The 16,623-nt window shown below is 35.3% G+C and overlaps 1 protein-coding gene across 3 annotated transcripts in view; it reads right to left on the bottom strand.

Moving 5' to 3' along the window:
* The window catches only part of FGF7 (fibroblast growth factor 7), a 53,173-nt gene extending 38,128 nt beyond the window's left edge, over positions 1-15,045 (bottom strand). The window contains exons 1-2 of one of the 3 annotated variants that reach the window (XM_059371200.1): positions 14,769-15,045; positions 13,618-14,173 (exon numbers count right to left, since the gene is read on the bottom strand). In XM_059371200.1, coding sequence (XP_059227183.1) covers positions 13,618-13,903 — 286 coding nt within the window. In that variant the 5' untranslated portion in view covers positions 13,904-14,173; positions 14,769-15,045. The remainder of the gene's footprint in view (positions 1-13,617; positions 14,174-14,768) is intronic. The other 2 variants (XM_059371199.1, XM_059371201.1) reach the window with 2 other exon arrangements.
* Positions 15,046-16,623: the final 1,578 nt, after the last annotated feature.

Genomic DNA, 16,623 nt, shown 5'->3' with positions numbered 1-16,623 from the left:
CATAGCATAATAATATATGCTCAAATCAATATTGCAATAAATAGTATTCTAGTTGGAGCACCTGGGTGGCTCAGTGGGTTGAGCCTCTGCCTTCAGCTCAGGTCATGATCTCAGGGTCCTGAGATCGAGCCCCACATCGGGCTCTCTGCTCAGCGGGGAGCCTGCTTCCCCCTCTCTCTGCCCACTTGTGATCTCTCTCTCTCTCTCTGTCAAATAAATAAACAAAAACTAAACAAAAAGAAAATATGCAAGTGAAGTGAAAATGAAAAAAAAAGTTTAAAAAAATAGTATCCTAGTTGCTGAAAAGAGCCATTGCAACTTTGAGAATAAAAACCTTCTAAGGTATTTTTAGGATATTGAAAAACCAAAGGTGATTCAAATCACAAATAATGTATATGTTTGGTTTTCAAAGATACAATATAATTTACAAAAAAGCACAAAAAATCTAAAAAAAAATAGAATCCCGGATACACTGTCTTTGCACTAACTCATCATTTTTGTCCCTTTTTTTCCCCCCTCTGTTTTTCTTTAATTGGGCAGGGTCCTAAAAGGATTAGAAATAAATTGAGAACATAATAATCATGGACAAAAGAAATAAGCAATTTGCCAGTAAGCGATTTCTCTTTTAACCTATCCTTCAGAAGTGCTTCTTAGAACAAACTCTGCTGTTTCTTTTGTTTATTTTTGTGTTTCTTCTGTTTGGATTGCATGGCCTTTTAGAGAGGGAAACTATCTGGCTGTATTCCTAACATTGTCTTATTTATTTTCTGAAATTAAATTGTATATATGTATGTATACTATAATAAGTATGTATACACTAATGAACAGAAGTATAAATATTTTAATAAATACCAGAAATGTGATTAAAATGCAACCAAATTAATTTTTGCAGCATCTTTAGCAGTGAGTACACAAAATAAACTGAAGTTTCTAGGCCAACTCAGGGGAAGACAGATGGAGATGTTTTGTACCAGGAACGTTGGAGTAGAGTTTTTATTTAATAATGAGGAAATAATGCCAAGTACTCATTAGGTCATATTACAGAGAAGAAAATTTCAGCTGTTTATAGTTCTTCATATGCAAATTATCCCACTGCATGGTTCAAATTCATGTGTGATGTTTTAATAACACCAGTGACAGTATTGTGATCATGTGGTGATAACTGAAACTATGCTTTGGAGTTGCCCCATCTGCAAAATGAACATAACTCTGCCAATTTTAAAAGTGCTGTGTGAAGATTAAATGAGGTAATATACAGAAAGTGTTTAGCACAGTGCCAGGCATGTGTAGCATGTTGGTAACTTTACCTCTTTCATTACAGGAGAGAAAATGTTACTTAAAAAGCCTCGGTTTTGCCCCTTTAAAATCTCTTAGTAACTTGTGTTGGCTCTAAGGACACTGAAACATTTAAATCAGTATTCTGAACATGACCTTTTTACTCTTTAATATTTAATGATGTTAGTCACACAGTGAACTCACCAGGCTTACTATTTAATACCTGCTCTCTGTGAGTTAACTGAACTACCCAAGAATTACCAGAAAACAATCCAACCCTTACACATAGAGAATTTTGTTACGATCATTTCGATCATCAACTAATCTTTTAACACCAATCTTTCTTAATTAAAATAAACAACACCTAAATAGTTCTATGTATAATTTTTTTATCTTACTTTAATATATCTTATATATTTTTTTTAATTTTTTATTTTTTATAAACATATATTTTTATCCCCAGGGGTACAGGTCTGTGAATCGCCAGGTTTACACACTTCACAGTTCTATGTATAATTTTAAAACTAGAAGCTGTACATTAGCAAGCTTGTCAGGCTGACCAATTTCCTGAAAGTCTTTTCCTTTCTTTCTGTGAAATGGACTAATAGTATAACTGCAAGCTTACAGCAAGAGGTATTCTGAGAATTGATTAGAAAAGGATGAAGTGTTTTGCCCCAATTTCAATATTGACATACATATTTTAAAAGAATTAACATCACCTTGGTGATCTACTTATGTTTAGTCACTCAACGAAAATGTTCCTGGTTGTACATTGTACAATTTTATATAGGCTAAATTAGAAGATTCATAATAATAAAAAACAAAATTTATATCTACACAGTACAGTAATTTTAGTAGTAATATTAATGTAAATACCTGATTGACTATGAAATAATACTTTAAAACATCATGAATTTTAGGTCTCAATACAACTTAATCACAATGATATATAGATTTATGCTCATCTTCCTCGGGGATGAATTATTATTCAATATCTGATCAACTTTAAGCCAGTTAAGAGAAAATTTCCAGACCAAATTTGGCCAGAATCTTTTCAAAGTCGACAGCACCTCCTTATGTCTAGTAAATATCTGACATTATTTTGTGATGCATTATTTGGATGGGGAGTTGAGCACAATTTCTCAGAAACAGAGACACTCTGATTGGCCTAAGTGGGAAAACACCTTGCTTCATTACCTACTTCATGATCTGAAGGAAATAAAAGTATGCACAGCTATTTGACTGCTGAGTGCACTACTTATATAATTGTAGCAATGGATAGAGCTCTAATGGTCATAAAAGTTAGCTTATCGTAAAGAATGTGGCAGATAAGCTCCATAATTTTGTCCTTAAAAGCCAAACATATGCCTCAAAACTGCTGTTTCTCTCACTTTATAGAAACTGTTATGGGAAAAAAATATCCTCCATAATGATAATGTAGCATTTATAATGAATATTTATGGACACTTGACTTAACAGGTTACAATTATGATCAAAGATTGGAAAACCACTAAAAAGAAAAAGTATGCAGCTCTCCAGAAAAACAATATTACTCCAATTAGCAGGACTTCAATTACGCCTTCAAAAGAGTTGGGCACCTGGGTGGCTCAGTGGGTTAAAGCCTCTACCTTCAGCTCAGGTCATGATCTCAGGGTCCTGGGATCAAGTCCCACTAGCCTCTCTGCTCGGCAGGGAGCCTGCTTCTCCCCCTCTCTGCCTGACTCTCTGCCTGCCTCTCTGCCTATTTGTGATCTCTCTCTGTCAAATAAATAAATTAAATCTTTTTTAAAAAGAAGTTACCCTCTAAAGAAAAAAATTACCCCTAAAAACTACCCTTTCAAATAAATAGTCATTTTTAGTAAACAGAGCAAAGTCTATCAACTGATAAAAGGCAAATGTTCTCATATTTTTAATAGAAAAAAGGTTACTTTAGTGAACTTAACATTGATAACCTGGGAAGATATTAAGTCACTTCCCATTTCCCAGCCTTGCGATACTATCTTACTATGAGACATCTCCAAACCTTCTCCTCTGAAGGTAATATATTTGTCCTCTCCCTTTCATACTGCTCATCCTTCAGGTCATTTTCTCCCAGGAAAGACTTGCATGCCCATTTCCTGGAGTTGAGTTGGGCAACCCCCAATTGCTCCGAACTTACCGCTTCTGACTTGTAGTTCATCCTCCACGCCCAACTAAACCATTAATTCTCTAAAGATATGGACTGTGGAATTGCTTACTATTGTAGCCCAAGTCTGGGATAGAAGAGGTGTCAATGAATATTTGTTGAATTAATTAAAGAGTGGGAAAAAAAAGAAGTCATCAATCTTTCAAAGTTTTGTAAGATGTCTTCATCATTCATGCAAATAAGGGGAGGAAACTATCCACTGCTTACAAGTGATCTCCCCATGAAAGATGCTACACTATGAACCAGACCAACCAGGCTTTTATCAGAAGTGCAGTTTGAGACACTATAAAACACGAAGATTATCCAAGGATCAGGCGACAGGCACTAAAACAAACTGAGAGTGTATTCACCAACTTCCTATTTCTCCCCAGCTCTCTCTCTGTGTACACATACATATGTCCTCTCCACCGTTTGACACCAGTCACTAAGACCAGGATCAATCCCATATGTGTTACTAATAAGTAAGCAGATTCCCTACCCCAAAATTATCAGCCCACTGCTTGGTTGTACTAGTATAGCTCATTTAATTCTTAAAGACTTTTCCTCTCTCTATGTCCTTTTAATGCAGTATAGTATACTGCAATTAAACCAATATCAACAAATTGTCATTTTTCTCTGCATGTAGTTTTTGATGTGCAAGAATTAGGTGACAAATGAAAACAAGGATGGGTGTTGAGGAGGCCGTAACTTTTCCAGGACTGGTCTTCACCATGCCATGTCAGTCATCCCTTCTAATATCACCCCTGCTACATGTGCCTGCTTAGATCATTGGCCTCTACAATTAAACTTCTCCACCAGTCCCTTGGAATTACCCAGGAAAATTAAATCAAAATAGGTACCAGAGGCCAATAGTGTATTTTAACGATAGAGAATAAGAGAGAAGAGGGAAAAGATACATACTTCTCTTTTATTTCAGCAAACTTTTAATTCTTGTCTCCATTAAATTTTCATGATAATTTAGTAATCTATTTCTTATGCATAACTAATTTTAGATGTAAAAGCTTAAGGGAGAAATATATTAAATGACTGTCAATCCTTCTCCCTTGCATTGGGCTAAGTGCTCTTCCTCTACCATTGGGAGAACAAAGGAAGAATAAGACACGATGCTTATCTTTCCATAACTTACATTTTTTTAGTAGCATTGCCAAATGCTAACTGAAAGAATCCAAAACAGAGCAGAAGTTCTATGTATTTCTGGAAAAGGCAATTCTATTGAACATTTCCAGTAAGTGACCTCTTCAAAGGGTACTGAAATTAATTCATTAAATTTGCAGTTCTCCCTTCAATTTATGCTAAATTTCAAATTTCTAAATAGTTTTTGACCAGTAAGTAAAACTTGTTTTTTATTGATAGAATTAAAATAACTGCAAACTTTTGCTCAAACTACTTTTTTGAAAACTAAATGTTGATTGTTTTTAAATACGTAATTTAAGAATTCTTCAATCATGTTCTAATCCTAAAACATATTTAGGCTAATGCATAGGAAAAGATTTTAGTCAGTTTCTAGGTTGCCTAAATAATAGGTATTGGACATCATTTCAGATTAGGGGAATGGTCCTTTAAAGCTGCTCGAAACTCAGAAAAGAGCTTCAAGCTAGGCTTAAATCTCATTGCAAATCTCTGGATTTCAGCCCAGCATGCATCTATACCCAAAATACTACCCTAATTGTCCAAAATCACATTGGGGTTCCTGACTTTGGCACAGATTCTTGGTTCAAGGTCATTCTTAAAATGTTGCTTCAGGTTTATTTTATAGCCTTTTATTTGAAACCAAAAAATGAGGGGGAAATTTGGTTTAGTTCTTCACTGTGCCAGAGAGAGATCCCTAGGCAATAGCTCTTCAATTGCAATCTTTTTAAAAAAAAAGATTTACTTATTTATTTTAGGGAAAGGGTGAGGGAGAAAGGGGGCAGGAGAGAGAGAATCTCAAGCATGGTGCTTGATCTCACGACCCTAAGATCATGACCTGAGCCCAAACCAACTATCAGCTGTTCAACCAACTGAGCCACCCAGGCATCCCTCTGAAATTACAATTTAATGAAATGTAAGTGTTTTACCCAAACTCGAGAGAGTTGTGGGGCAGGAGCACTGTACTCTGTTGTCAAGTAAATTTGGGAGACCATATATAATCTCCTAGAGTTCTGCAACTTATATTAGTATGAATTAGGCTCAGAGATGTCCTACTGTGAAAACTTGTTCACTTTTATTCAACCTAATATTTCTCAATCAGCCACAGAAACTGTGCTGTAGGAAACGCCATTAATATCTCAAGGGAGACCAGTGCCCTAAGAAACAAGGTTTAGAATTGCTGCCTTAAGTAAAATCTGCATGCTGAGTTGATTCTGAATTTGTTCCAAAAGCATTTTCTCAATATTATCTACAGTTAAATCTAAAATTCAAGTAGGCAGATAAATGGAAAATATTACATGGTAATTTTAACATGGTAAGTATGGTATTTATGCACATTGAAATATACCTCATTTGCCCTGTCTTATATTAACCATAAAAAAGAAACTGAGTTTGTATATAGTCCTGATAAATAAAGATCATTGCAATTTTAGGCATGAATTTAACTAATAGATTCAAGCCTCCTATTTGATTATCATCTGCAATCATCTATTATTATTTCAACCCCCCTGTAGACTATTTAGTTTGGCTTTGTTTTGATCTCAGAAGTTCCCCAACTATTATTAATCTATTGCATTCCATTGCCCTTATTCTTCAAGTGCATCAAAACAGTTAATAGAGCCCTATTTTATGATGATCCTTTGTGTTTAAATCCACCCTAAACTTAAAATGCAAAATCTGGGGTGCCTGACTGGCTCAGTTGGTAGAGAGTGCTACTCTTGATCTCAGGGTTGTGAGTTGGAGCCCCAAATTGGTGTAGAGATTACTTGAAAATCTCTAAAAGAAATAAAATGCAAAATCCATTTATTTTTATATAAAGTCCTTTTTCCCCCTTTCCTCTCTGGGCTATTTCTTCTCCTGTTTACAAAGATGTTGCCATCCTATTTATTCTCAGAAGGACATTAGCTAATGGCTCTAGCAAGTACTCATGCCCACTCTAGTAGAAGTGATTACATTCTTCTGCAGGGAAGTTGACTGGAACAGAGAACTTCCAGAGCCAGTTCTCTCCCAATATACATCAAACCAAAAGGTCTGAGAATGACATTATCTGCCTAAAAGGCAAATTTTACCTGGACATGGATATTAGGTAATTCTCTTCTCTGCTTCCCAACCCTAATCCCTTTGTCTTTATATATTACTACACAAACCCTTTTGCACAACTAAGGTAAATAGGTAAATTTTCTTTGTTAGCAAATTGGGTATGACTTCTCTACCTAATTCAGGTGCAGATATAACCTCAAATATAGTAGATATGAATCTTGGTTAAGAAACAGTTAAGTGATCAGTGACTCTTTAATTTAGCTTTCTGAACCATGTGAAAGGCAGAGGATTTTCATTTTACAACCTATTTTGTGTATAGGAAGACTGGATATGAACCTGGAGTACATTATGCTAAGTGAAATAATCTAGACACAGATGGACAAATACTACATGATGCCACTTATAGGAGGAATCTAAAATAGTCAAACTCGTAGAAGCAGAGAGTAGAATGGTGGTGGCCAGGGGCTGGCAGGAAGGGGGAGCTAGGGAGGTATTTGCTAAAGGGTACTAAATTTCAACTATGCAAGGTGAATATGTCCTAGAGATATACTGTGCAGTGTAGTGCCTATAGTTTATACTGTTACATGGTATATTTAAATATTTGCTAAAAGGATGGATCTTATGTTAAGTGTTCTTATCACAAAATAATCATAATTAAAAGAATGGAGGGAACTTTTGGAAGTGGTAGATATATTTATGGCATAGATTGTGGTGGTAGTTTCACAGATGTAGAAATTAGTCAATTTGTATACATTAAATAAGTACAGATTTTTGTATGTCAACATACCTCAGTAAAGTTTTTTTTTTTAAAGAAAGAATGGATATGGTTCAGAAAGGAAGTAATTCATATGGAAGCTTACTTCATTTAATGAGTTCTTTTTTCTCCAGATTGCTTAGATATGCACAATTCCTGCCTTTTCTTCTGTGAGCCATATGTGAAATTAAAATATAGAAAAAGTATTGTATTCCACTAGTGATGAAAAAGAAGTTACTGTGCTACCAAAAGTTTTTGATACAGAGAAGGAAAACTAGGATCCTGAGAAAAGAAAGAAAGCTTTGCTTTAATCCCAAATTTACAAAGAAAACCAACCTCTAGCTTCATATCCTTTTCACTATTCTGGTTAGACCCTCTAGGCTTGTGGTTTTTCCCCCCCTCGGTTTTCTAGACTTGAGGTTATCTCTTTAAATCACTGCCTTAAACTCTGTGGGGTGGCCATAGGAGATGAGACCCTAATTTGGGGGCATCTGGGTTCATAGTTATAAGTGGCTCAGTAAGCTGGCATTGATGTCTATACTCCACATCCCCTGCTGTAGCACCACTTGAAATTGTCAAAAGAGATTCAGACCTGCCTGTCATTGTGAGACTGTGGTACAAGACTTATTCTTCCCTGCAATGAATTCATTGCATAGCCTTTCACATAGTAGTTACAGAGCTATCATCACACGCATTTCCAGACCAGTTCCAAATGTTGGAGCCACTGAGATTTGAGATCAACTGGACCCAGAAGAACTTCATCAATGCATAATTCAGAGAGTCATTCCTGATAAGCCCATTTTGAAATCCTCATATAAGTTAACTATGGAGCCACTGAAGGACTCTAAAACATTCCTGGGACCGGAGGGCATCCAGGTGGAAATAGAACCCTTGGTCCCATTAAATAGTTGTTTTTAACCTTATCTGCATAGTAAAATCACTGGAAAGCATTAACAAATATTGATGCCTGAGTCTTCCCCCACCGTCTCAGGATTCTGATTTAACAGTTGTCTCCCAATAATCTAATGTGATCCTCTAACATGATCCTGTGGTTCTCAGTTTTGGCAGCATGTCAGAATTATCTGGGGAGCTTTTTAAATTCCTGGTGCCCAGGCTTCACCCCTTATCAGTTTAATGAGAGTCTTTGCGGGTGGGACCTGGCTTCAGTATTTTTTTTTTTTTAAGTTCCCTAGCTGATTACAGTATTAGCCAAAGCTGAGCAATAGGAAAACCTGGAAAAGGGAACGTGACTGACTGAAAGCTGGCTTCTTGTGTTCTCTCCAATTCACTTGGGTCTCTGAATGCTCTAGAACTGTAGGCTAAAGAGCTGTAACACAGCTGAGTTGAAAGGGAAAATACATGTAGATGCTCTGGCTTGGTACCAAAAAGAAAATGATGGTCAGTTCAAATGGGGATTTACAAAATAAAGAAGAGATGCACCTGTGGCAATAAATTATGTGTACTTTGTCACCAGTTCTACAGGATTGCATTTGGTCAGTAATGCAGGGTTTTGGTTCAATTCCATAGATATGTTTCTCATTGTTCTTCTTTTAAGTTGGGGTTGCCCTGGTTTTCTTATTTTTGTTTTGATAATGTGAATTATTTTTCTTTTGTATAACCTGCTAAGTTCAGAGCATAAGCAAGTTTACCATCTCCATATTTAGAGGTGGTATGTATATTTGCTAACTACTAGCAGAGATTATTGCTGAGTAGGATCTTATCCAAAGAATTGTTGACAGTTGGGTTGCTGAAGATTTTGTGGCCAAAGTCAAATCCCACAACACTGTGTTTATTTGCTTTTTGCCAATTGTTAGGCCATATCCCGTCACAGTCTAACAATCCAAAAGAGAATATTGCCAAATCGCTGGCTGGTTTTCAGAATGGCTAACCCTTTTTTTGCTATGGAACTTAAAATGCTTAATTCTAACAAGTGAGGCATGCTTTTGCTCGAGTCAGTGACCTATCACAATTAAGGATTTCTTCTTAAAAGAAATGAATGATATTGACCATGGTTGGGAAGAGCAAAACCTTTTAGTAATTGGATCCCAAAAGCAAGAAAATGGTCTTGAAGGTCTGAGTTCTTTGTCTCACATCTGTCTCTCAGGGCAGTTGTCAGTTGCCCAGTGCACTGCTGCCATCTCTCACTTGGCACCTCAATTCCCAGCTTAAACAGCAGTGTTATTTCTGTCAGGTGTGGAGTGATTGACTCTGTCTGTTGATGGGGTGCCGGGTCCAAAAATTGTCTAAATTCACCCTCTCACCCTTCCCCAAGGGGGGAGTTCTGACGACAACAGGGAAAGTATTGACCATCCATTACCAATCCTTTATGATGTTATTAATACTCTCCTTTTGCAGAGGATATGAATATTTCTTTCATTTTAGGAGGGCATGTAATGCTTTTATTAACCTTATTATTAGTTCAGGTTAGGTTCCAGTTTTGTCACTTGTAAACCTACTATAAGGCTAAATGTGGAACCACCAGAGAGAACAGGCTTTCTTACCTCCCGGGTGAGAAGGGTAAGCAATCTGAGGAACAGTTCTCCAGTAACAGCTTCTCTCCCCTGTGTCGGCAGTGTGGTCTAGCATCTCCTGGCCTCTCATGAATTCCTACGTTTACATACTTGGGTCTTACTTAATGTCTATTAGTACAAGTCTTATTTTTGTTGGGTTCCTTGGCATGCTTTTTCTGCAATTTACTCATTCTAATCTAAATTTAAAATATTTCACAAGACAACACGAAAATTAAGACTAAAGTTAGGTCCTCACAACTCAGGATAGCTTAAGTCATTTTTTTAGTTCCCTAAAGATACGAGACATGAGCTATCATATCCACCTCCCTGCCACAATGCTTCTCTTCCTCTAGGCCCTCCATCAACCTGTCCTAGCCCAATCTTCTGGAAACAGAATTGTATACCCAGATTTATTACCTCTTCTACTCACTCCAGTCCATTAGCTTAGCAATATCTTGGAAGTTACATTTTTTATGAAGAATTTATCCTTCTCCTAGTAAAGTAAGCTGTCCTTCAAAACCTATTCATTTCATCTGGTAACTTTCCCCTTCATTCAAAGCAAAGCCATGAGAATGGAGTGGGGACCTTCTCATGGTAATGCAGAGAACAACTATGTCTCACACAAGCTGACATCTAACTTTTCATGCAAAATTTACCATCTAAGATATTTAAATCTATACCATCTTAAGAGATCTCAAAAGAAGGGTGTTCAAAAACCACTGAACATATTTAAGGCATCGGAATACTGAAAATGAAATGCAAGAGTTTGATTCAGATCTATCACACTTTCTGAACTCTGCTGCATTTCACTTCAGTAGACAATCCAATTACCTTTACTCTCGTTTTAAATAGGAAGGAAACATCTTTTGTTCATTCATTCAGTTAATGATTGAGGAATGTAAATAGTCTTCACATTTGTAATTTCAAGTTTTTCTTCTCTTTTGGCTTCTTAAATTTTGTTGAGCACCTTCTTTGTACCTGTGTCAATTTGCACATTTTATGTATGGAGCATTCACATTTAAAATTAGTAAGGCTTTCCCAGAAATAATAGGAAAGGACTATCAGAATTCTCTTCTAGGGGTGCCTGGGTGGCTCAGTGGGTTAATGCCTCTGCCTTCAGCTCAGGTCATGATCCCAGGGTCCTGGGATCAAGCCCCACATCAGGCTCTCTGCTTGGCGGGGAGCCTGCTTTCACCTCTCTCTGTCTGTCTCTGTGCCTACTTGTGATCTCTGTCTGTCAAATAATAAATAAAATCTTTAAAAAAAATTCTCTTCTAATAAGTTATTCTCCATTTATTTTTCAATGAAGTGTTTCCTTTTGTATCTTAGGGTTTCCTAATAGACAATGGTGAATCAGCTTCTTTCCAAGTATGCTGAAGGTTGAGTGGCTCCTTCTTTAATAGGATAACAATACAACCTGCCAAGAGTTTTAGGGTTTACTTAAAGCATCCTATTAAAGGTTTCTCTTTCCAGGAGAATTCACCATATCAAAAAGTATACTTCTATATGCAGCCTATGAAAAGCTTATAGAAGTGAAGAATATTTATATGACATATATCCTGTCTTTAAGTACCTTGGTATTGTGACATTCTAATTAATGATACAGAATGAATTTCTTTCTTCCTGTCTCTCTTTCATTTTTACTGAAGAATTAGAGTAGAGGAGGAGTGGTATACCCAATCAGCTTTATGGTTACTCAAGGTTAACACTAAATTATGTTTCAAACTATAAAATAAGTTTGGCATTTTGTGTATGTTTACAAACACCTGGGTTTCATGGTTTCAAGAAATTTTAGCACAAAATAAAACACATATGTGAATGTGTCCTAATTGTGGATATTTTTCATCCCAAATAATTATGCATACTGTTCATTTTCACTGGATTTTATATCTAATTTTTCACTTTCCATTACTTGACTAAAGCATTCAAAAGGCATTAGCTGGCATACAGAAGAATTCTACAGTGTTTAAGTTTGATAACGATATTACTACGATTTCAAATTAGTTCTGACAGCTCATCTTATCCTTGAGATAATATTCACCTATATCATTCAGAGTATGTGGTAATTATATAATGAGTACTTAGATTTATTCACATTTATGTGATATATTCTATGGCTTAGAATAGAATAGACCATAAGAACTAGAAGGTATATTGGAGATCATCTACACATATCCCATATCTTAGAGATAAAAAAACTGAGACTTGGAAAGAATTAAATATTTTTCCAGAATTATTCACAGGGAGGGATTATATGTATGCGTCATAACTTTCACCTGGGCTCTGTCTTCTCTACCAGGTTCCATTATCCATGATAAGTCTCAATTTTTAAAAAATTGATTATATTCCAAATTCTGTTGCTCACATTAAAGTGATTATCCACAGAACTTTCCTCCAAATGGTTCTTTACCTAAACCTAAGCATAATAATAGAACAATATTCTATGACTAACATGATAATTTTATTAATAACTGTAATGATTAAAGTATTGCTGTTAATGATCCATTAAAATGGCCTTAGCATTCTATATCAATTATAGTTACAAAGAAGATCCTCTTATTTTCATATTGGAAACATAATTCCCCAGATTCCCACTTATCGGTTCATTAATTAAGAAGCCTAAAAAGCATTCATTAAACAAGCAACCGAAGTTTCAAGTACTCACTGCAAGCAAAACGTACTTTAAGTACTCAAGCAAATGTTTACACCATCAACCCCATGTATTCTTTTTCAGTTGACTTTAACATACATAATATTATAAGATGAAATAATAATAACATTGTTCAAATGCTAGTAATATAAGCAAAATCTTTTTTCATTCAGGGATTTTAAATTCTTACTATCCATGTTGAATATTTTACCCCATTAAATTTAAAACTATTAAAATTGTTTATTAATCATAACTGCTAAATGATAAGTCCAACCCTGATATTTTAACATGAAAAAAAACTGGGTTTTGGAAAAAATGTAATACACTAACAGAAAATCATGGGCATCTCTTCTAACTCACTTTTATTTCCTCCTTCACATTTACAATTCTCTTAAGGTAACATAGAACTATGGCACAGAAGATTAAAGAAAATGTTAGGAGGAACCTTTTTTTTTTTTTTTTTGCTCAGATGAATAAACAATCTAATACAAACTCATTGTGGTGCAAACAGATGAGGATACCACAGAGTCCCTTCTCTTTTATAACTGTACACAATTGCACAAGTTGCTAAATTCACTTTTGAGCACAGATTATTATTTCCCACTACAGAAATGTTGTTTCAAAGAAAATCAAATTACTTTTTCAAATAAAATTTCTTTTCCTCAAACTAGTAAGTAGCTTTTGGTGAGCATTTACTGAGTACTCATTTACTGAGCATTTACTGAGAACTCTCTTTAAGAGTTCCTAATGAATTCTGATAGAAGACAGTGAGTAACATTTCAGTGTGAATAATATCATTTACATTTTGCTTAGCTTATAAGCATTTTGAGTTTAGGACATAGGGATTATATTTTCAAGTTGGTTTGGGTTATCAGCTACAACTATAATATTAGTAGATTTAACCTGTTGCAGAAGATGTTTTTGGAAACATAGTTCAATGATCCCAATTGAGAGAAATTAGAAGATGATAGTTAATTTTAAAAAAAAGGAAACTAAGAAAGCCTGTCAGTTGAAAAATGATTCTTTCACAGATTAAGGTTCCTACACGGTGCTATAAATTAAGGACATTACTTACTGTAACTGTTCTTCATCTCTTGGGTTCCTTTGACCTTGCCTCGTTTATCAATCCTCAGATACCACTGTGTTCGACAGAAGAGTCTTCTCACTCTTATATCCCCTCCTTCCATGTAATCATAACTTCTTGTATGTCGCTCAGGGCTGGAACAGTTCACATTTGTAGCCATTTGCTCTGGAGTCATGTCATTGCAAGCTAAAGATATAGTGCCCACTAGACAGATAATGTGAAAGCATGATCTGTAGAGCAAAGTTGGCAGGATCCATGTCAGTATCCATTTGCGCATTATAGTGTAGTGCTCCGGGTGTTCATGAATAACATAATGAAAATTAAATCTTGAGTTGATTGTTGCTCCTAGGTCATTGACCTCTTCCTATCTGTGAATTGTAGATTGATTTAAGAAAGAGTAGTTGTTTTTTTTCCAAATGTTATCCTTATCCTTTTAGTTCCTGATAACAATACAGGATTCCTCCTAAAATAACTCTCTGTTGGTATTTCCTTATAAAAACAGGTTGTAATAAGCTCAGTTGCTGCGACACTGTTTACTACTTGACTTCTGTTTGCAATAAGAAATTAAGAATAGGGAAAGGAGGGGAGGGGAGGATGAAAAATTATATGTATAAATCTTAGTAGGTAAATAGTAGTATAACATGCAGTGCAGTTTGTACTGTGAAGGCACATTTAAAACAGCTTTCACAGAAGATGCCAGCATCTTCATTTCTCTCTATGTAGATTTATAAAAGTTATACATTACTAGAAACAAATCAGAATATGATTGTACCATTTATTCCAATGGCTATTTGGTAAGAAACATCCTGCAGTTAGAGCTATTGATTTAAATTAAGTCCTAAAATCACTATTAACAAAGTATAAATGCTTTCCCTAGATTTATTTATTGTATGCTTTTATGTTTCTGGTTAATCAATTATATTCTCCTGAACTACCCGCATTTCTCAAGTTAAATGCCAGTATTGTCTGGAGAACGTCAACCTTATCTTTATGTAAGTTCTACAGCATAATTACTATAGATAATTACGTGGCTCAAAAGTTTGGTAACTTTACTTTTCCCCTCAGCACTAAAACCAGAGAAAGAGGTAAACTACTAGAAAACCATTCAGTATTATTTTTAAAGACAAATAACAGTAACTTACTTGTTCTGTTGATAACAGCTGGATACACAAGAATTCCATGTCTGTTGTCTGCCTTGTGCAACTTGAGCCTCTCTACTGTAGCTACAAACTATTTCTCAGCTGAGAAATTCTCCAGCAGAATCATAATTGTTTCCATAAATCAACAGGCAAGAGGATTTTTCTCTCTGTGTGAGCACGTGTATGCTTGTGTGTGTGTGTGTGGAGCCTTTTTATTCAGGGCTTTTCGATAAATACCTTTGCTGACCTCATTGGAAGCAATTAAAACTTAACCAGTGAGCTGTTAGTTGAATACAACAGCGAGAATAAAGGAGGCTTATATAGTATTCATTCGATGGTCATGAGAGGGAGCTATGAACATGGTTTATGCCTAAACCTACCAGTGGGTACCTACTTTGTAGAAACAGATCTCTGATTCTGAAGCAGTTAAAAGGGGAAAGGGAATTTTTTGCACTATCTTCACAACAAAAGCATTATATATAAGTTAAAAAATATTCCTTTGAACGTTTATAAAAGGGATTTTTGCTGGTTAGAAAATCTTTTCAATAGCTTTACAATACGTGTGTTTCTACTGTTACTTCTTTGCACTCAGAATTTTAGAACAAAACTAGCCTGTGTCAATTCACTCACATCTTAGTGTTCTAAAGCACTATGTGGCCGAGTGAAGTGCGTATCTTTTCACACAGAGGTATTTTACCATGGTATATGAGTATAATTTTTAGATTTTATATTCCTAGGCTGAAAGTAAGAGGACCTAGTTTCTTATTTGAGCTGAGCCACTATTTACCAGTATGACTTTGGGCAAGTCACTTGGCATTTCTGAGTCTCAGCTACTATATTTGTAAAATTAGTGCATTAATCTAAATGATTCTGTGGTGTCTTATAGTTTTAAAATTCTGTGAATTTGACTTGTACTAACTACCAATATAAGAAAGAGGATGTATCCTTTTAAAAATTATAATCTTTAAAAATTAAAAATGAAATGGTTTTATACTGTTTATCAGTGTTTGACTCTTGTCTCAGTAAGAACATTAGCACAATAAATAAACGTTTATCAAAGGATGGAGTTATAAGAGCTGTAGTTAATGTAAATAAGAGAAAGCTATTGTACTTTCCAACATGAGGTACTCTCTCCTTTACTTCCTATTCTGGCTATATATATATATATACAGTGTTCTAGTGTTTTGTTAACTATTTGCTGCAAAATAATTGCATTGCTAACTTAAATCAATATTTAGGAATGTATATTGAAATTCTCTTTCCCATGTTAATACCGCCAAAACACACACACACACACACACACACACACACACACACACACACAACTTGAAATGCACTATTTTACCACCAGGTGGTGCATGTAGACCAAATAGAAAAAGGAAATTAAGTCCTTCCAATCCAGATCATAGTGTATGTGATTTTTGTGCTTTTGGGGAACAGAATCAAGAGCATGGAAAAGGCTAAATGTACCCAGTTACTCTTTAGGCACCGGATATTGAAATTTATGAGTTTACTAGAGCAGAGGAGGGTGGACCCTTCTCTAATTGCATCCGTTGAATAGGTCACTGTAAAATAATCTATCATGTAGGCCGAAGAGAAGGGAAAGAATGATGCTACTGTGTTCTGAATCATAGTCCCATATGTAACAACAAGGAGCAGTGTCAGAACTCCTAGAATTTGGATATTGCTTCTAAAGAAGTGAAAATTATTAACTCAGTTCACAGGTAAAGATGTTCAAGAGCTACTAAATCCATTTGTTCCACACCAAGCCTACACATTTTAAACCAAGAAATCAATAGATTAGAAGTCAAAATTTGCTAATTAAGTGCTCAAAACTTAAATAAAAGAAATAGATAGT

Source organism: Mustela nigripes, chromosome 13 (assembly GCF_022355385.1).
Source record: "Mustela nigripes isolate SB6536 chromosome 13, MUSNIG.SB6536, whole genome shotgun sequence".
NCBI lineage: Eukaryota > Metazoa > Chordata > Mammalia > Carnivora > Mustelidae > Mustela > Mustela nigripes.
Note: the sequence above shows the minus strand (reverse complement) of the source record. Positions and strands in the feature narration are given on the sequence as shown.